This window comes from Nannobrachium achirus, assembly GCF_963921795.1.
Source record: "Nannobrachium achirus genome assembly, chromosome: 17".
NCBI classification, from domain to species: Eukaryota; Metazoa; Chordata; class Actinopteri; order Myctophiformes; family Myctophidae; genus Nannobrachium; species Nannobrachium achirus.
In genome coordinates, this window is record NC_137824.1 from 24,526,586 (window position 1) to 24,548,134 (window position 21,549).

Consider the following 21,549-nt stretch of genomic DNA (forward strand, 5'->3'; position numbering starts at 1 on the left):
GTTCATGGTTCAGCAGCACTGCTGTACTCTGACTACTCTCACCCGGCAGTGATACGCACTAACCAATTATGGGACAGACCTAAACGCAGGAAGAACATAACTTTGTTGACACTCACATTAGCTACTCAGGTGTGAAAGTTCAAAGGTAAGGGAGTAATGCTGCTACAGCCAGGGGCGTTTCACGTCCTTATGGGCCAGATATGTGGTCGCACCCACAGAGAGAGAGAGAGAGAGATGGAGATGAGAGAGACAGACAGAGACACAAGTTGCGTTCCCACGCAGCTGTTTGAAAATAAGAAGGAAACTTTCATAAAGTCGAAAAAGAAAATGCTACTTTTGCCGGTTTCCATCCACTGATAAAATGTGATTCTTGGCAGATAGTTCATGAAGTAAGCAGTAGGTGGCACTGTTTTGCCAGTCAATTCAATTCAATTCAAAGGAGCTTTATTGGCATGAGAAAACGTTTACATTGCCAAAGCAAGAATCACAAATACAATAAAAACAGTTGAAAATGGGGAACATATACAGTTGGAGGGGGTACAGCATTGTGTAAACAGAGCTATGTCGCATTGTGACATTTTATATGCACAGGGTACAAATAGCAGCATTATTTTCCTCAAAATGCATTTAAAGGTATCAGCTCTGTTTCATACTGTATGTGCAGTAGTAGGTCTAGATGTCAATCCATGGTTTGTAGTCCTTAAGGTGGTTGTGTTTCTAGCCTTCTTTTGTCGCAACAGTTCACAAATCTTGCTGCTGTGTTCGCGCATTGTTGTATTTCTCCCAGTAGGTATGGGAGTTTTTCATCATTGGTCGAGTTTTCAAATTCACTTCGGGTGTGTGTAATCTGTGGGAAGTATGTGTCTCTGATGTCTTGGTATTGGGCAGGTGGTTAGAAAGTCTAGCTCTGTTTCTACCACATTTTGTGTGCAATGGGTGCATAGCCTATCTTCCCTTATGGGAGCGGGGTCTGTCTGTGTCGGCCTTTCTCTATTGCAAGGCTGTGTTCTTCTCGCCTTTTCTCTCAGGTCGTTTGCAGCTTTGTTGAAGTTTCCTGTGCTACTGATGTTTAAGCCAAGGTATGTATCGTTTTTTATGTGTTCTAGTGCTGTGGTATTTAGAAAGAATTGTCGGTTTAGGCGGTTTTGTCTTTTTTGGAATGCCATGATTTTTGTCTTGGCTAGATTTACTGTCAAGGCCCACTTATGTGAGAATTTGTGCAGGAGGTCAAGCCAAGGTGCTGCTGTAATCCTTCTTTGGTGGGAGACAGTAAGACCAGTCAAGTGAGACGCATATTATTGGGCCATGTATTTAACTATTTGACATTCTTTTAGGCTGTACAAAAATAGTATACACCTGCAAGCCGTATTTTGAAAACAAGCCACAACGATTGTTTTCCCCGCAGTTGGTTCTTTGACTGAAAAAAAAATGATGGACTTTATTTGGACCACCCGATCAAAGTTGGACTTAGATACAGTTATGAACTGCTACAGTATACAGCGTCAGCTCCAGACGATTTTTAATGGGGTGCTGCGGAGCTTGACTATTGGAGGTGCTAAGGAGTTGTGGATATGGCCTACCAATTTATGCACAGTCTAAAGTAACCAACACAAAACTATGCACGTATTATGTAGTTAGAGGGACCACCAACAGCATCTTTAAACATCTTTTTTTCTGGGCTCCACTAGCCTGATACATATAGGCTATAGCCTATCTTGGTGAACAGTCTGCTGCAGATCAAAGCCCTTCTCCTGTAGCCTACCTTTTGCCTACCTTTTTGTATTATAATTGTGGGCTCGCCTGAAAGGCGAGAACACTACGTTATCTATCTTCATTATTTATTTATTATGTATCAAGTTCCGCCCGACAGTACAAAGGCAGGTCCCTTAGCCAATGAGGTGCAATTGGAAATTGGCGGAAAAACATCTGGGAGTGGTGTTAGCTGGAGTATTGATTGAGCTTCACATGACAGTTAACACGCTGCAGAATATAGTCACGTTGGCAACCACACTTGCAATTGAGGTGCCAATGAGCCAAAGGGTAGATCTTTGTGCCTATACATGGTGTTACATGCGAGCACTATGTTATCTTCATTATTTATTTATCTATAATTGTTTTAATTATTTCTTTATTACGAGCGAGCCCACACTGTTTCGTAGGAACAGTATTTCTAGTTGTTTATAATTTTGTCAACCTAAGCGGGTGAGCAAGTTGTGTGCATTGATAGCCACTTTGGCTTGATAACATGTGGATTGTGGACCCATGTGGTCCTTAACCCAAAATGATGTTTTATTGTTTTTTATTTGGATCAAAGTTTCACCCAAAAGAGGGGAGAGGGAGAGAGAAATACACAGAGAGATAGAAAGACAGACACGGAGAGAGAGAGACAGAGACTGAAAGGGAGAGAGAGAGAGTCAAGAGTAGATATATACAGTAACTGTGCATACAGTACGCCATGGTTAATAGCAGAGTGCCTGTGCACCTCCAAAATGATTCCCCATTGGGAGTAATTTAGGGGGGAAAAGATAAATACACTACTCAGTGAGAAGTCAGCGGTGCTATTCAATTTCAAGTGTCCCGCAAAGCTTGGCCAATGTGGGATGAGGCGGGACAAACCGTTGTTTCCTGTTGAGATTGGCACATTTCACCCAGGTTTTTTCATCTCACTCGCTCACGTCACTTTATCTGCTGACCTCACTCAGCAACGAAAGAAACAGAAAATATACAAAAATAAAAATAAAACAATTCACAGGAGGCAAGCAGTGATCACCCCATGATGAGCACTGCAATGTAGTTTCAAATGCACTACATTGCAGGTGCTTTTTTGAGAGTGAAAAAATAAGAAGACACGTGTGATCTGGGCAGCTTGCCACAGGAAATGTGCCAAGCTCAATAGGCAACAACGGTACATACAGATGTTGAAGGAAATATGGAGATTTTGCCAGACCTCAACAGAATCTGACATGGACCTTCTGTCCAATCAAAGCAATTTGATTTGATTTCATCAGATGACGTAAGAATGACAAAGCCTGTAAAGATATAAATGGTATGGCAGAGGCTCACGGTTCTTTCCAGGTGAGGATTTTGAGCATGTAATGTTTTACTGATATATAATCCATGTACTGACGACATGGGGGTATCACCAGCCGTGTCAGCATTGTGTGAGAACCCGAACGAGGACTTTCTAGACGCCTCTAAGCTGTTGATCACGTGCGCCGACAACATCTTGAGGCATCCTGACGACGATAAGTACAGGTCTATTCGTATAAGCAACCCCCTGTTCTCCGCCAAACTGCTGCCCGTCAAAGGTGCAGTGGAGTGTCTCTTTGAGATGGGTTTCGAGGAGGCAGAAACCCACATGGTGTTCCCGCGGTCTGCGTCGGTGGAGCACCTGAAACTCATCAGGGAATCCATCGCTATGGAGAGAGACCAGAGACTCCGGACCCCAAGCTCAACTCCGTCACGGACGCCGTCTTCAGAGGACAGCATGAACATCTTTGGGACTCTCCAGCACTACTCTCAACACGCCATGCTGTACGAGAACACCGATCTGCAACAAAAGGCCCGGAACTGCATCCCTCAGCAGCAGCTCCGCTCCAGCGCCAGAGAGAGGCTGCTGCAGGCTCGACAGTCTGACCCGGAGTGCGACCTGGGAGAGGACGATTTCCTGGTGCTCGAGTTGCTCGGCTGGTTCAAGCGAGATTTCTTCTCGTGGGTCGACTGTCTGCCCTGTAGCCACTGCGGATGCCAGACGGTCAAATCCGCTCTCCTGAGTCCCTCCGCCGAAGACCTCCGCTGGGGAGCCCAGCACGTGGAGAGCTTTTGCTGTGGCACCTGCCAGCTCTCCACCAGATTCCCCAGGTACTGCGAGCCGGAAAAACTGCTGGAGACCAGGCGAGGCCGCTGCGGGGAGTGGGCCAACTGTTTCACCCTTTGCTGCAGAGCCCTGGGCCTCGAGGCCAGGTACATCTGGGACAGCAGCGACCACGTGTGGACGGAGGTTTACTCGGTCGCCCAGCGCCGCTGGCTACACTGCGACTCCTGCGAGAACGTCTGCGATAAGCCCCTGCTCTACGAGGCCGGCTGGGGAAAGAAACTGTCCTACGTCCTGGCCTTCTCCAAGGACCAGGTGGTCGACGTGACCTGGAGGTACTCCTGCAGGCATCCGGAGGTGGTGGCGCGGAGGACGTCCGTCCAAGAGCCCTTGTTAAGGCGCGCCATTGACGGGCTCAACGCGACAATGCAGCAGTCCCTGGGGCCTGAGAGGAAGGCGGAGCTGACGGACAGGCTGATGGTGGAGCTGGTGGAGTTCATCTCCCCAAAGACTCCCAGACCGAGGGAGCTGGGCGGCCGCAGCTCTGGATCTCTGGCCTGGAGGGCTGCAAGAGGGGAGATCTAAAGTTTGGCTTGTCTTCATTTTGAAGACTGACATGTTTTTGAAGCAGTGAAAGCCGCTTCCAAGGAGTGGCTTTGTCTGTCCCGTACATGTTTTTTTGAGGATTCCCATAGATTCTCAAGGAGTGGAATGTCTGTCCCGTACATGTCCCGTGCATGCAGAAGTGAGGATTGGTCAAGCTTCACATGACAATTTGGCCCTCCAGAAACAATCATTCATTCATTCAGAATTCATAAAAATATCGAACTAAAGCACATAGAAAATATAGATCTAGAACACAGAATGTATAGATCTAGAACACAGATTTCATAGCTCTAAAACACATAGAATGAAAATTCACCGCTTCACTTCGAACCGAAATTTAATTTTTTTCTTTCATAACATAATTTAGATGACTTCATATAATAATTGTTTATTATCTCCACCAGGCCGAAAGGCATGGCCGAGAACTGTTTTGCACCCTGTCCGTCTCTCTGTGTGTCCGTCTATGGACATCTAGTGTCCACGTTGGGCCGTTGGCAGCAAAACTGCACACACACTCCCTGGATGCCAGAGCTGAAACTGGCAGGGGGCCAGGAGGCTGGTTTTTGCAAAGCAAATTTTTTTGACAGTACTTTGTTTTGACAGTAGTGGTCCAAACATCACACACGCTCTGATTTTCATATTCCATCCCGATTGGCAAAGATTGGCTTCCAAAGAACAAAATGCCTCAAATCATGAACATAATCTGTGAAATCTTCTACACATATTTCCACTAGGCAGAGGAACAAAAATGCTGCTTGAAAATGTTCAAATCAGCCTCATTTGAGTGGTGCTAAAAGCTCCTACGTCTGGCTTTGTGTGTAGGTAGGTCCCTATGTCCATATGAGCTTGGTATGGCCGTATCAGCACAGAACTCCATGTATGGACATGAATAACGTCACGGACAGAAAGGCCCATACAAGGACATACAGTATGCGCGTCTCGTGTTTGGTAACATGCGAAGGCAGAGGTGCGATTTTGTTTACCTATACCTGGTAAAAGTTTGTATGCGCACTCCCTAGAGGCCAAGGAAAAGTCCTTTCCATGCATTTTCACATCTGCCTTTTATAATACCACTAGGAGGCCGACTTATTGTAGCGCCACCAGGAGGCTGTTTTTTTTTTGCGGTGGTAAGCGCTCCATAGAGTGGCTGTGCGTGTGTCTGTAGCCTTTTTGCCATAGCAAAATGTGTGTACGTAGCATCATGTTTGTCTAGTGATGTCATATGTTGTATGTCTGTAGCCTTTTTCCTCAGCGTTTTGCCATAGCAAAACGTGTGTGTGTGTAGCATAGCCTGTACATCCTAGACTCAAATCCTATCCTAAATCTGAAGCACGACCACCGCTCACTTCGCACTGGGTGTGATTTTTTACATTATTCCTGCAAATTTTGTCCAAACATCACGCAAATAAGTGTTCAAGACAGATCCGTCTGATTTTTCATATTCCATCCTGATTGGTGAAGTGTTAGCCCACAATAACCTACCTGACCTGCCTGAGACCTGTGCTCCAACAAGCACTTTTTCTAGTTTTTATGACATGCCTCTTTTTGCATTGCCTTTTTATTTTTATTTTAGTATAAGTATGATTTTCTTTCAGTATTATAAAAGTTTAGTGTCATTTCTTATTATCATTTTTGGCTCAAAAATGTTGCTTTTTTACAACATTGTCAATGAATTGTGGATCAGTCAATAAGGCAAACAGAGTATGTCTAAACTAGTTCAGTCATTCAACTCTTGGATTAAAGAAATACTAGCTTTAGCACCACAATACACGACACTACACGCACCACACTGCACAAAAATATCTACATTTTCCATTACACAAAAGTACCCCATCGGTAAGAAACAAATTTACTCTTTTAACTGTGATTATAATATAAATGTATATTACAACTATCCTAATTATAACACATTATAATGGATTATAACTGTGATTATAATACACTATAAAGTATTCATGTATTACTATGATAATTATAATACACTATAATAGATTATAATGGTGGTTATAACACAATAGAATCTATTATCATGTATTACAACTATATCCTGGTGTTCTAAATGACAAGTCAGTGAGTGATCAGTTATTATGAAGCATTTGTCCCTGTTTGGCCTAGGGTTTGGCCCTGTTTGGCCTAGGGTTGGCCTAGGGTTACTCTGGATTGGATACTTTTTAGTACCACGTTTAGTACCACTTTCACACCACTCTACCCAGGTCCTCGTAGTGGAAAACCTGGCACGGTGTGGAGTGGTGTGGTGTTGGGCCATGTCAGTGGAAAAGGGGCTAAAATAGACAAACGTCATAGTCACACAAGACACAACCTGCACTCATTTAGCCCTGTAGCTCAGTGAATAATCCATTCCCTTTACCCTGTTCTAAACCATAGAGTTCATGTCATTCTAAAACAGTTGACCAAGTTAAAAAGGTATGCTTTAAAAATAGAAATAGCTAAATAAGTAGGTTTTGGTAAAAGACGTATGTTAAAAATGCATATAGATTCAAAGAGTTTACTGATCAAAGGGTAAACTATATGGTAGGCAACTGAGTTTGACATGCTGATTGGTGATGTGTGCTGATTGGGGATTTCTCAATTGGTACTGTAGAGTGGGGAGAGGAGAGAAATTATAAAAGAGGGGGATGATTAAAGCAAGATCACCTGTTGTATGACCTGACAGAGGCTGCAGAGAGAAGATGAAATGTTTGCTGCTAGTTTGAGGCACATGCAGTAGCTAATCCTTTTTTTGTTTTATGACATGAAAGTCTAGTAAGAGTTTGTACTGAGTGATAAAAAAAAAGGAAGTGAGTTCATCGATAAGAGGACACCTTTAGTGTTTTAAAAGACTGGTTGGAGTTCATTCCTGACAACGAGTCTATCCACCTGTCTGCTTCACCTACACTCATCATCAGCGGTGAAAGTGCTTTGAAATTATTGCCCCTCACCTTCACCCCTGCTCATCATCCCATCTCCAGCTGTCCCCCAGAGCCAACAGAAACTGTGAGGAGGAGGGCTTGCTGGACCTTTCACCCAGTCCCATCAGTCAGGCCTGCACCTTTTTGGTTTTGTGTGTGTGCGCAAGTGTGGGTCCACTGTTTATATTGTTTAAAGGTATTTTGAACGTTCTGTTGAGTAATAGTGCTAGCCTATTTGGATCGAAGTAGGATAACAGGGTTTTTGCAAAGAGATATTTTGAGAAGGTTTTGAGATTTGAGTTTTGATGTTTGATTTTCCAAGCCAAGTCCATTGTTTATTTTTATGGGAAGGTAATTAAGAGACTATATATAGACACCGTATTTTTGATGTCATAAAAGGCATTAGGCCATTGGATTCATGTTAAAAAAAAGGTTTACCTGTCAAAATTGTGTTGTATTGTCTATTCCATGTTTTATTTTATTTATTTAACATTTAAAAAAGGGTAAAACGCGTAAAAAACAAACCAATAACCTCAGTAAATTAAGGGTGGTCTGATCATTTATTTAAAATAGGTCTATTGTCTAGTTATTGAGCCTTGTGGTTTATAATATAAATAGGCCTACATTGTTAAAAAAAAAGTAGAAGGTAACCAGTAAGACTCCCTAATCGGGAGATAAGCGACCATCATGTCACATAGACAAACTTTAGAAGGCAATCGTAGCCAATCAGGAGGGAATATGGGAAATGGGACAGATCCATGTTGATGACATGACATCATGCCATCAACATGGTGGTACACATCAACGAGATACTGTGTACCGCTTTGCGTGATTTTAGGGCAAAATCTGTAGGAGCAGTGTCCAAAAATGTGTTTTGCAAAGATCTGCCTGATGGTGGCGCTAGAAGAGGGCCATGTGAGAAATCAGGTGCGGAGGTTGTCATTTGCCATCCAAAGAGTGTGTGTGCAAAGTTTGGCCTCGATAGGGCCAATGGTGTCAGAGATAAGAGTAGGGGAAAAAGTGTGATGTGACGTGACAAACTGACGGACTGACAGCCAGTGGAGGTTTTGGTAGTAACTGCGACCTGGCGGTCGCAACTAGCTCAAACGCCCCGTTACTCCATTCACTACGGTAGTACCATCCGTTTGATAGGGTCTGTAGAAAAAAACTTGATTTGACCAAGAAACACACCTGGGGAAATAATCTGAGATAAATGCATTTTTCTAAACCACTGAAAAAGCACCAGGACGACGGCAGTGAATGTGTTAAAAAAAGGTCACTTCCACTGTCATCTGGGACCCCCCTGAAATCATGACGGGACCCCCCCTTGGTTTCCCGACCCACAGGTTGAGAAACCAGCGGGGTCCTGCGGCCCAGTCCTACTAACCTAACTGGTTGATCTGATCTCCTTGACACTGGAGAGCATGGACAAGAAGAGAGAGAGGAATTGGACTCTGACGAGTTCTATGAACACGATGAGTGACTATGCATTTTGTCCTGCATGGTGCAGACTAGTGTATAGGGTGGTCACTGTTGTACAGTGTTTGCTACTTTGCTTACCCGCCGTTAGGGAAGCCGTGTCTTTTCGGCGAGGTTCGCCGAATGGACGCCCCCCCTGCCAAAAGGACGCTGCCAAAAGGTCGCGTCCATCTGGCACCGGACTCCATTCATTCTCGGCACCCGGCCCTCCGGTCGAGCCGGGCCAGCCAAGCGCGTCCCCCGTTTCCGGGGGCGCTAAAAATAAGGGGCCGGGGCCAGGAGAAAGAGGACCCTTTTCCTCACGCGACGCAACCGGCCGCGTCCCGGGGGACCGCCCCAGGCCCGCGCAGCATTTTCGGGAAAAACGGAGCGAAAAAGAGCAACGGCGCCGTCCGTCCACCAGAGGGCGAGTGTCTTTTTGGCACGTTGGGCATGTACATTTGGCCATGGATCGCACTCTGTTGGGACTTTGTCCATTATCCATGCCAAATCGACATGGCATACATGCCAAAATGACAGGCACTTTGGCATGTTTGCCATGTACATTTGGCCATGGACCGCACTTTGTTGAGACTTTGAAATATTTTCTAAGTCTCAACTGAGTGCGGTCCTTGGCCAAATGGACATGGCAAACATGCCAAAATGACAGGTCAACCGTACACTGCAAGAGGTCAGGGCTCATTTTTTAAAGTTCTGGAGGTGCTATGGGCACCAAACTGCACTGATATAATCATCTTTCAATGCTATTTCAGAATATGCAGAGCTTGAGTCCCACAAACAATCGGTGTGATCAGAACAGGGCCCAAAGCGTGTCCCTAGAAGGCCCAACGTCTTTTTGGCATGGGCTTCATGTTATGTTTTTGAAAACTGAATCGTCCCTAGTTCTGGAACCTCGATAGATAATGACGCCAGCCGGTTACCGTATATTCGTCAATAGCCCTAGATAGCGCACGTGCGTTTTCGTAGCTTTCGGGGGCCCAGAAAAGAAATAGGAGCAAAAGAGCATTGACTGCGTCCATTTGGCAGATTTGAAAGATGGGTCAAACCTTTTTTGACCGTAACTCGGCCATAAGACCACCTGAGGAGCCCAGATTTTCAGCAGCGATACTCCTCCTGCCCAGTAACCAGACCCTAAGTGCTGGGCTTTGTAACTGCCGTGAAAAAAAAACGCTTCAGTTTGGGGCCTCCGAATGGTCTCAGAGTCTTAGGCCTTAAGAGCCTCTGGACCAAAAATTGGTCATTTAGGCCAAACTTTTTTCCTACGTTATTTGAGGTTACGATTCCGACACATGTTGATCGGGACTCTCTTTAGAGCATCCCTGAGGTGGTTTCACCTCTCCCGGGGTCTCGGAAGGCCCACAGTGGTCCTGTCCATTTGGCATGGGAATGGATTTCCATGCCAAATGGACTCTGCCTTTTCTCAGCCACAATAGCATCAAATGAAGCGATAATGTACAGGGCCTCTGAAAAGAGCCTCATAAACCACCTCTTAGAATATCTCGCCGGTAGCCCCTTCTGAGAGTGGACTTTAGCACAAGTTAAAAGCTACTTAGCATCAGGGGCCACGAAATGACAGGTGGTGACCGACACCTGACTGGCGGGGTCACAGGCATCACCTGGTGTGAGTTTCAGGTCAATAGTGGCTGTGGAAGCAAAACTGTAGCCAAAATTGGTTGCAAGGTCAGTCAGACGACCTTTCCGCCATTTTGTATTTTTGGCATGTTTGCCATGTACATTTGGCCATGGACCGCACTTTGTTGAGACTTTGAAATATTTTCTAAGTCTCAACTAAGTGTGGGCCTTGGCCAAATGTACATGACACACATGCCAAAAAGACAAGGTCACTTTGGCATGTTTGCCATGTACATTTGGCCATGGACCGCACTTTGTTGAGACTTTGAAATATTTTCTAAGTCTCAACTGAGTGCGGTCCTTGGCCAAATGGACATGGCAAACATGCCAAAATGACAGGTCAACCGTACACTGCAAGAGGTCAGGGCTAATTTTTTAAAGTTCTGGAGGTGCTATGGGCACCAAACTGCACTGATATAATCATCTTTCAATGCTATTTCAGAATATGCAGAGCTTGAGTCCCACAAACAATCGGTGTGATCAGAACAGGGCCCAAAGCGTGTCCCTAGAAGGCCCAACGTCTTTTTGGCATGGGCTTCATGTTATGTTTTTGAAAACTGAATCGTCCCTAGTTCTGGAACCTCGATAGATAATGACGCCAGCCGGTTACCGTATATTCGTCAATAGCCCTAGATAGCGCACGTGCGTTTTCGTGGCTTTCGGGGGCCCAGAAAAGAAATGACAGCAAATGAGCAATGACCAAAGAGGCCTGTGTCAATTTGGCATGGACCGCACTTTGTTGAGACTCTGAAATATTTTCCAAGTCCATTTTCCATGCCAAATGGACATGGCATACATGCCAAAATGACAGGTCAACCGTACACCGCAAAAGGTCGGGGCTCATTTTTTAAAGTTCTGGAGGTGCTATCTGCACCAAACTGCAGTGATATAATCATCTTTCGATGCTCTTTCAGAATATGCAGAGCTTGATTTCCACAAACCATCCGTTGGATCAGAAAAGGGGCTTAAGCGTGTCCCGAGAAGGCCCGACGTCCATTTGGCATGGGTTACATGTTACGTTTTTGAAAACGGAATCGTCTCTAGTTCTGGAACCTCGATAGATAACGACGCCAGCCGGTTACCTTATATTCGTCAATAGCCCTAGATAGCGCACGTGCGTTTTCGTAGCTTTCGGGGGCCCAGAAAAGAAATAGGAGCAAAAGAGCATTGACTGCGTCCATTTGGCAGATTTGAAAGATGGGTCAAACCTTTTTTGACCGTAACTCGGCCATAAGACCACCTGAGGAGCCCAGATTTTCAGCAGCGATACTCCTCCTGCCCAATAATTAGACCCTAAGTGCTGGGCTTTGTAACTGCCGTGGAAAAAAAATGCTTCACTTTGGAGCCTCCGAATGGTCTCAGAGTCTTAGGCCTTAAGAGCCTCTGGACCAAAAATTGGTCATTTAGGCCAAACTTTTTTCCTACGTTATTTGAGGTTACGATTCCGACACATGTTGATCGGGACTCTCTTTAGAGCGTCCCTGAGGTGGTTTCACCTCTCCCGGGGTCTCGGAAGGCCCACAGTGTTCCTGTCCATTTGGCATGGGAATGGATTTCCATGCCAAATGGACTCTGCATTTTCTCAGCCACAATAGCATCAAATGAAGCGATAATGTACAGGGCCTCTGAAAAGAGCCTCATAAACCACCTCTTAGAATATCTCGCCGGTAGCCCCTTCTGAGAGTGGACTTTAGCACAAGTTAAAAGCTACTTAGCATCAGGGGCCACGAAATGACAGGTGGTGACCGACACCTGACTGGCGGGGTCACAGGCATCACCTGGTGTGAGTTTCAGGTCAATAGTGGCTGTGGAAGCAAAACTGTAGCCAAAATTGGTTGCAAGGTCAGTCAGACGACCATTCCGCCATTTTGTCTTTTTGGCACTTGGCCATGTCCATTTGGCATGGACCGCACTTTGTTGAGACTTTGAAATATTTTCTAAGTCTCAACTAAGTGTGGGCATTGGCCAAATGTACATGACACACATGCCAAAAAGACAAGGTCACTTTGGCACTTGGCCATGTCCATTTGGCATGGACCGCACTTTGTTGAGACTTTGAAATATTTTCTAAGTCTCAACTGAGTGCGGTCCTTGGCCAAATGGACATGGCAAACATGCCAAAATGACAGGTCAACCGTACACTGCAAGAGGTCAGGGCTCATTTTTTAAAGTTCTGGAGGTGCTATCTGCACCAAACTGCAGTGATATAATCATCTTTCGATGCTCTTTCAGAATATGCAGAGCTTGAGTCCCACAAACAATCGGTGTGATCAGAACAGGGCCCAAAGCGTGTCCCTAGAAGGCCCAACGTCTTTTTGGCATGGGCTTCATGTTATGTTTTTGAAAACTGAATCGTCCCTAGTTCTGGAACCTCGATAGATAATGACGCCAGCCGGTTACCGTATATTCGTCAATAGCCCTAGATAGCGCACGTGCGTTTTCGTAGCTTTCGGGGGCCCAGAAAAGAAATAGGAGCAAAAGAGCATTGACTGCGTCCATTTGGCAGATTTGAAAGATGGGTCAAACCTTTTTTGACCGTAACTCGGCCATAAGACCACCTGAGGAGCCCAGATTTTCAGCAGCGATACTCCTCCTGCCCAATAATTAGACCCTAAGTGCTGGGCTTTGTAACTGCCGTGGAAAAAAAATGCTTCACTTTGGAGCCTCCGAATGGTCTCAGAGTCTTAGGCCTTAAGAGCCTCTGGACCAAAAATTGGTCATTTAGGCCAAACTTTTTTTCTACGTTATTTGAGGTTACGATTCCGACACATGTTGATCGGGACTCTCTTTAGAGCATCCCTGAGGTGGTTTCACCTCTCCCGGGGTCTCGGAAGGCCCACAGTGGTCCTGTCCATTTGGCATGGGAATGGATTTCCATGCCAAATGGACTCTGCATTTTCTCAGCCACAATAGCATCAAATGAAGCGATAATGTACAGGGCCTCTGAAAAGAGCCTCATAAACCACCTCTTAGAATATCTCGCCGGTAGCCCCTTCTGAGAGTGGACTTTAGCACAAGTTAAAAGCTACTTAGCATCAGGGGCCACGAAATGACAGGTGGTGACCGACACCTGACTGGCGGGGTCACAGGCATCACCTGGTGTGAGTTTCAGGTCAATAGTGGCTGTGGAAGCAAAACTGTAGCCAAAATTGGTTGCAAGGTCAGTCAGACGACCTTTCCGCCATTTTGTCTTTTTGGCACTTGGCCATGTCCATTTGGCATGGACCGCACTTTGTTGAGACTTTGAAATATTTTCTAAGTCTCAACTAAGTGTGGGCCTTGGCCAAATGTACATGACACACATGCCAAAAAGACAAGGTCACTTTGGCACTTGGCCATGTCCATTTGGCATGGACCGCACTTTGTTGAGACTTTGAAATATTTTCTAAGTCTCAACTGAGTGCGGTCCTTGGCCAAATGGACATGGCAAACATGCCAAAATGACAGGTCAACCGTACACTGCAAGAGGTCAGGGCTCATTTTTTAAAGTTCTGGAGGTGCTATCTGCACCAAACTGCAGTGATATAATCATCTTTCGATGCTCTTTCAGAATATGCAGAGCTTGAGTCCCACAAACAATCGGTGTGATCAGAACAGGGGCCAAAGCGTGTCCCTAGAAGGCCCAACGTCTTTTTGGCATGGGCTTCATGTTATGTTTTTGAAAACTGAATCGTCCCTAGTTCTGGAACCTCGATAGATAATGACGCCAGCCGGTTACCGTATATTCGTCAATAGCCCTAGATAGCGCACGTGCGTTTTCGTAGCTTTCGGGGGCCCAGAAAAGAAATAGGAGCAAAAGAGCATTGACTGCGTCCATTTGGCAGATTTGAAAGATGGGTCAAACCTTTTTTGACCGTAACTCGGCCATAAGACCACCTGAGGAGCCCAGATTTTCAGCAGCGATACTCCTCCTGCCCAATAATTAGACCCTAAGTGCTGGGCTTTGTAACTGCCGTGGAAAAAAAATGCTTCACTTTGGAGCCTCCGAATGGTCTCAGAGGCTTAGCCCTTAAGAGCCTTTGGAACAAAAGTTGGTCATTTAGGCCAAACTTTTTATCTACGTTGTTTGAGGTTACGATTCCGACATATGTTGATCGGGACTCTATTTAGAGCATCCCTGTGGTGGTTTCACTTCTCTGGGGGTCTCGGAAGGCCCACAGTGGTCCCGTCCGTTTGGCATGGGTGCTGTGTACATTTGGCATGGACCGCACTTTGTTGAGACTCTGAAATATTTTCCAAGTCCATTTTCCATGCCAAATGGACATGGCATACATGCCAAAATGACAGGTCAACCGTACACCGCAAAAGGTCGGGGCTCATTTTTTAAAGTTCTGGAGGTGCTTTCTGCACCAAACTGCAGTGATATAATCATCTTTCGATGCTCTTTCAGAATATGCAGAGCTTGATTTCCACAAACCATCCGTTGGATCAGAAAAGGGGCTTAAGCGTGTCCCGAGAAGGCCCAACGTCCATTTGGCATGGGTTACATGTTACGTTTTTGAAAATGGAATCGTCTCTAGTTCTGGAACCTCGATAGATAACGACGCCAGCCGGTTACCTTATATTCGTCAATAGCCCTAGATAGCGCACGTGCGTTTTCGTAGCTTTCGGGGGCCCAGAAAAGAAATAGGAGCAAAAGAGCATTGACTGCGTCCATTTGGCAGATTTGAAAGATGGGTCAAACCTTTTTTGACCGTAACTCGGCCATAAGACCACCTGAGGAGCCCAGATTTTCAGCAGCGATACTCCTCCTGCCCAATAATTAGACCCTAAGTGCTGGGCTTTGTAACTGCCGTGGAAAAAAAATGCTTCACTTTGGAGCCTCCGAATGGTCTCAGAGGCTTAGCCCTTAAGAGCCTTTGGAACAAAAGTTGGTCATTTAGGCCAAACTTTTTATCTACGTTGTTTGAGGTTAAGATTCCGACATATGTTGATCGGGACTCTATTTAGAGCATCCCTGTGGTGGTTTCACCTCTCTGGGGGTCTCGGAAGGCCCACAGTGGTCCTGTCCGTTTGGCATGGGAATGAACTCTCATTCATTTCCATGCCAAATTGACTTTGCATTTTCTCAGCCACAATAGCATCAAATGAAGTGATAATGTACAGGGCATCTGAATAGAGCCTCATAAACCACCTCTTAGAATAACTGGCCGGTAGCCCCGTTTGAAAGTGGACTTTAGCACAAGTTAAAAGCTACTCAGCACCAGGGGCCACCAAATGACAAGCGGTGAACGACACCTGACTCGGGCTGTCACAAGCATCACCTGGTGTGAGTTTCAGGGTCAATAGTGGTTGTGGAAGCAAAACTGTAGCCAAAATTGGGTCTCGGTGACTCAAGTTAAAAGCCACTTAGCATCAGGGGCCACGGAATGACAAGCGGTGAACGACACCTGATTCGGGCTGTCAAAAGCATCACCCGGTGTGAGTTTCAGGGTCAATAGTGGTTGTGGAAGCAAAACCATAGTCAAAATTGGGTCTCAGGTGATTCACGTGACCTTTCCTCCAATTTGTCTTTTTGGCATGGTTGGCGTACATTTGACCAAAACACATACTTAGAGCTTTTGGAAAGATCAAGGATTGGGTGGGGGAGGGGAGTGTCACTTTGGGAGGGGAGTGTCACTTTGGAGTGTACATTTGGCCATTGTCCCCATGTGGGGGAGGGGAGTGTCATTTTGGCGTGTACATTTGGCATGGGACAAGGCATTTTTGGAACTCGATGCTGCCCCACGGTGACCATTGATTGTCGGCACACCTCCGTCTTTTTGGCACCGGACTCAATGTTAGCCAAAAGGACGGACCAAATGTACAATCGTACATTTGGCGCGTCCATTTGGAAGATTTTGTACATTTGGCGCGTCCATTTGGAAGATTTTGCGTCCATTTGGCGCCCGTCCTTGCCAAATGTCCGCAAAAGTACGGATTACCTCGTTGACGATCGACCGTACGGCATTTTTGTACTTTTGGCATGGAGAAGCGACTCTTTGGCATTGGATTGACCGTCCATTAGGAAGGACTTCCCTTACATACAGTATTTGCCTGTGTACTGGGCGGTATCCACTGACTGAATATTCTATTTTCTCCAACTGGAGGTTTAGTGCAGACTTTTGGCTACAGAAAGAGTAATTTTCAAGATAGATAGGTCATCTTAGGCTAAAATTGAAGGGACATGGGAGGTTTTCTATATACAAGTGAGGCACTGATATTCACCAGAAAGTGCTGGAAAATAATCATCTTTGTTATGTGTTATTTCTCAAGTGAACAGTATATATATTTTTGTTTCTGGGGATGATGTACTGTAGGTCATATTTCAAAATACAATGGTAGCAAGTCTCAAAATCCTATTCTGCTACTTACCACTATGTATCAGGATACTCCAAGACAAATGCCAGACCTCCATGTCTATTTATGTAATTTCTTTTAATTAATATTTGCCTTTACACAATTTCACCAGAGCCATGTACCAAAAAATATACAAAAAAAAGAGAGTTAGCGGAGGAAGATATTATTTTATTCTCTTGTCCTTTTAGGTATTTCTATGGACCCAAGACCTAAGTCTGCTAATATAGATTATTAAATATTATGTTATTATATATCGTATGTTGCTGGCTTTGCAGAGGACAGTGTTACTTGAGGATAACAAGTTCTACCACCTGAGCTAGTTTTCTGTTTGGCAAGGTATATTTAATAGTTGTGGTTTCCATGAAGGTGAACAGGTATTCCATGTTGATGGGAAAGTCTGGACATTATTGTAATTACATGTTCAGCGTAGATTTGAAAGGTGTGCGACTGTGCGTGCCAATGAAACAATGGAGTAATTAACATGCCAGTAGCATGAAACTATCGTGTGACATGTGATGCATCAGGACACGCCATTAAACTAGTTGTGCCACTGCATTCCTATAAAAAACTGGCATGGTCTTCTTCATCATTCAGTCAGACTCATTATCTGTATCTGTTTTGACTGGCATGTTTATTACTCCATTGTTTCATTGAGATATACTTTATTAATCCCCCCTGTTTCATTGAGATATACTTTATTAATCCCCTCTGGGATTAATAAATATATACATTATATATATGTATATCTCAATGAAACAATGGAGTAATAAACATGCCAGTCAAAACAGATACAGATAATGACTGAATGATGAAGAAGACCATGCCAGGATTTAAAGGAATGCAGTGGCACAACTAGTTTAATGTGGTGTCCTGATGGTGTCACGATAGTTTCATGCTACAGGGAAGATCATTAAGACACATCATTAAAATAAAATCCTGTATGCACAGCAACACGGCCTACGCGTTGCTTCAAGCTCAACACCCACCACCTTTGGACATAGTCATTTCATTGTAATAATAATGAATGTCGGCTAATACTGTAGGTCTGTTTGTGGGGACGACAGCGTCACAAATTATAAGGATTTTAGGGACATATTAAAGCCTATTCTTTTACATAATGGATTATTATTCCCAATGGAGAACAAATTCCCTCGTTCCTAAGCTCCGCTTAGTGTTATCAGAAATATGGCAATGGTGAGAACATGGACCAATCAAAAGCTGTTCTGACTATGATGTCATGAGTTAGCCAAACAGAACAGACCAATCACATGCATATTTGTCCATGGTGTCATAGACACAGAGGCTTCCGATTGGCTTGCCTGTCTTAGAACGCGTTCTAAGCCTTTGGGGGGCGTCCAGGGGCGTTGCCCAGGGCGTCCCTTTGGGGGTGCCTTCATGATGATGAGAAAAAAAAAGTGCTGCTACCCTGCTACTAGGCTGCAAGTGCTGCCCTGCAAACATAAGATCAAAACAATAGAGTCAAGTTCACGTTCAAGTCCAGAACATAGCAGTTCTTAAAACAGCAAGACAGAGAGACATACCTGCGCTGAAGCATATAGTGAACATAGGCTGTAGCCTGACAGGCCAGCCTAGTTCATGAAGCAAACTTTTAGCAACCCCACCAAGGCAAGCGTGGGGTGGCACCCACAACGAGCAGAACGGAGAGACAGACCTAACACGGGCTGGAAATGCACCGCTTTAATACTGATGCCCGTCCTGCTACATAGAGAAAGAGTTTTCTCCACTGCAGGGGACATTATTAGTGCATGCCGTTCTCGCCTTGCTGCAGAGAATGTTGACAGGCTTGTTTTTCTGCTGATAACTGATATTGCACTTTTGACTATCTTTAGTGTCAATCAAGATTAACTGAAGTGTTTGTTTATTTAAAATAGGCTATTTTGTTAGTTTTTTAAGGTCAATGGTAGAAACACTATAGTCTCTGTTGAATGGCTGCTGACTTGATACAGCATCCAACTAGCGACACTGCATTCCTTTAAATCCTGCCATGCCTATGATCTAGGCTAATTAATCACTCGTCATGAACACATCAACTTCTCTTTTGTGTTGTTCCATCCATCATTTTACAACACACCTACCTACCTACCTACTGTATGCGTGGAATCACAATAATGTTCTAAGACTTTCCCACCAACATTCCCGTCAATTTTAAGTCCTTAAATTGTGACTTCATTAAAACAATAAATCGGGGACCTCTCTGGGGGTCTTGACACGCTCAAGGTTATAATAGTTTTGGATTTTTCCATTAGTTTTTATTTTTATTAGTTTTGAGGTTTTGTTTTCAATTACAGTTTAGTTTGAATTCGTTTTTAAAGTGAGGTTGCTAGTTTCGTTTCGTTTTTATTTTTTGAAAAGGCTTAGTTTTAGTTTAGTTTTTATTAGTTTTAGTGTTAGTTTTAGTCTTTTACGTAATATTGGATATTTGTCAGGGGTGAGATTAAAAAAGCTCCAGAAAAAGTATTGTCTAATAAAGAAAATCAACAAAACATCATATTGTTTAGAGTCGCAGGAATGTTGAGACATACAACTTCTCTCTTTGACCTCACCAACTGGTGTTTTTTATTTTTTATTTCCACAAAAGACAAAAGACGAAAACTAAGGAGATTTTCTCTATAATTTTAGTTTATTTTAGTTAGTTTTGTAAACACACAATACCGTTTCAGTTTTTTAAAAAAGCTTAGTTTTTATTTTTATTTCAGTTAACTAAAATGTTTTTCCATTCTAGTTTTCGCTTTTTTAGTTTTCGTTTACTATAGTCACCCGCTGGACTGAAAAACAGCAACCTGTGGAAGGGGGATGGAACAGACACATTTTTCTACAAACTGGGATTCTCGTTGAATGAGTAATGCTTGTGTCGCAGCGTGAATAATGATGTAAAAACAATGATGAGCTACAGTATCTTTAGTGTCATGGTATTGGCCACTTGTGTATGACTGACAGATCAGGCATCCAATCAGGTGCTCGGGGCAGACTCGGGGCAGACTCTCATGTAGCTGGTTACAGTGCATGTCAGGTTAGTTGGAGCTGCATCATCAACGAGACATCATAAAGGTTTTAGCCATTGTGACGACAACACACTGTTTAACCTTGGGGTAAGTCGGTCGGTCGGTCGGTTTGTCTGTCTAGATAAGATAGATGTGTGTGTGTGTACGTGCGCGCGCGCGCGCGCGCGCGTGCATGTGGCGGTGTTGATGATGAGGACAGTAGTGAATTAACCATTTCTGTTCAACCACAGCCTGGAAGAGGCATCCCTTGCCAAGGTAGTGAAGGTACTAAAGTAAGCTACAGTACCATGTCTTAAGGATGCTATTATACATGCAAGACCCATGATGCACATCTATATCGTATCTTTTATTTCTCCGGAACTGGATAATGTATTTAATTGTAATTACTACTATTTACCTCTAACTCTTGTAGGTTGGATTAATGTAGTCAAAAATGAACTAAATTACTTGTTTCAGTAGTTGCTCTGTCCAATTATTATTGTTTTTCTTTTTTTTTCTGGAACCACAAAAAGTCTCTCTGGTCACTTCATGGAAACCATATAAAGAAGTATTTTAAATAATAATATTGGTCTTCTCAAATCAAACAAATAACTGAATGGTATCAGGATTCTAGGACTCTAGCAAGCCTCTTGGCTTAAAGCGACAATGCCCTACCCCAAGAGGCTTGCTAGAGGCATGAAACCATGAGGCTTCCATAGAGAATGAATTGGACGATGCCCTCCCCACCTCATCCCCCAAGGACAAGTAGAGGGTATATCACTCTTTAGTGTGAATGCAGCCTCAGGATTTACCAGCAAATCTAAATTAGATGAGGTTTATATGCTATAAGTGGACAAAGGCGTTAACAATTTGGGTTGTCTTTTAAAACAGACTTTAAATCATTTTCAGAGGTGACGTTGGAATATGGTTTGTCCACTACAAATTTCTTCCAACATTTACAGTTGAGACACGTGTTACAATCTTTGATTCAGAAAAAAATATTTTATATTTCAAAAAGAGGACATTGTTGTTTTTTGTTTTTTTTAATTAACTTCAAAGATCTATAAAGTTCTTAATGGTAGAGTGACTTTATCCTTCCAGCCTCAGAAAAGGATATGGGAAAAATATTTAAATGTAATTATAGATCGAGAAACATAGACAATGATATGTGCAAAAGTACAGTAAGTATCTACACTTACGGGATAGATATTTGTCTTAATTTCTTGAATTAATGTCTTTAGTTTTCAAAACTTCACCTGAAGAAATATGACATTAAAACTATATACAACAACTATTCTATAGAGGCCTATACTAGGACCTAAAGTGACCTAAAATGTGCTCGCTGGTGAGTTGCCAAACAAAGCCTTTGGCTCGATCGCCACTGTCGCCAGCACGGCCGCGCGCCTAGAGGGCCTCTCCACCTATACTTCCCAGGCTGAATTAGGGGCCCAGCACGTCCCTGAATGCTTAAAATCAATTAATAAAAATCAACTCGGTTCGAAGTGAAGCGGTGAATTTATAATCTATGTGTTCTAGAGCTATGAAATCTGTGTTCTAGATCTATACATTCTGTGTTCTAGATCTATACTTTCTATGTGCTTTAGTTCTATATTTTTATGAATTCTGAATGAATTAGTGATTTTATCTGGAGGGCCAAATTGTCATGTGAAGCTAAGCCACTCCTTGGAAGCGGCTTTCACCGCTTCAAAAATAAAACTGAGGAAATCTCATCTTTTTACCCATTAGGAGTTGACTTAAATGTAACTAT

The 21,549-nt window shown here is 43.9% G+C and overlaps 1 protein-coding gene across 1 annotated transcript; it reads left to right on the forward strand.

The window, feature by feature from the left end:
* Window positions 1–3,130: 3,130 nt before the first annotated feature.
* On the forward strand, window positions 3,131–4,399 carry LOC308301800 (peptide-N(4)-(N-acetyl-beta-glucosaminyl)asparagine amidase-like; the record flags this gene model as incomplete). The annotated part of the gene is made up of 1 exon (XM_080745907.1): window positions 3,131–4,399. One exon carries the CDS (start codon window positions 3,131–3,133, stop codon window positions 4,397–4,399), a length of 1,269 nt encoding a protein of 422 aa, XP_080602033.1.
* Between the last annotated feature and the right edge of the window lie 17,150 nt (window positions 4,400–21,549).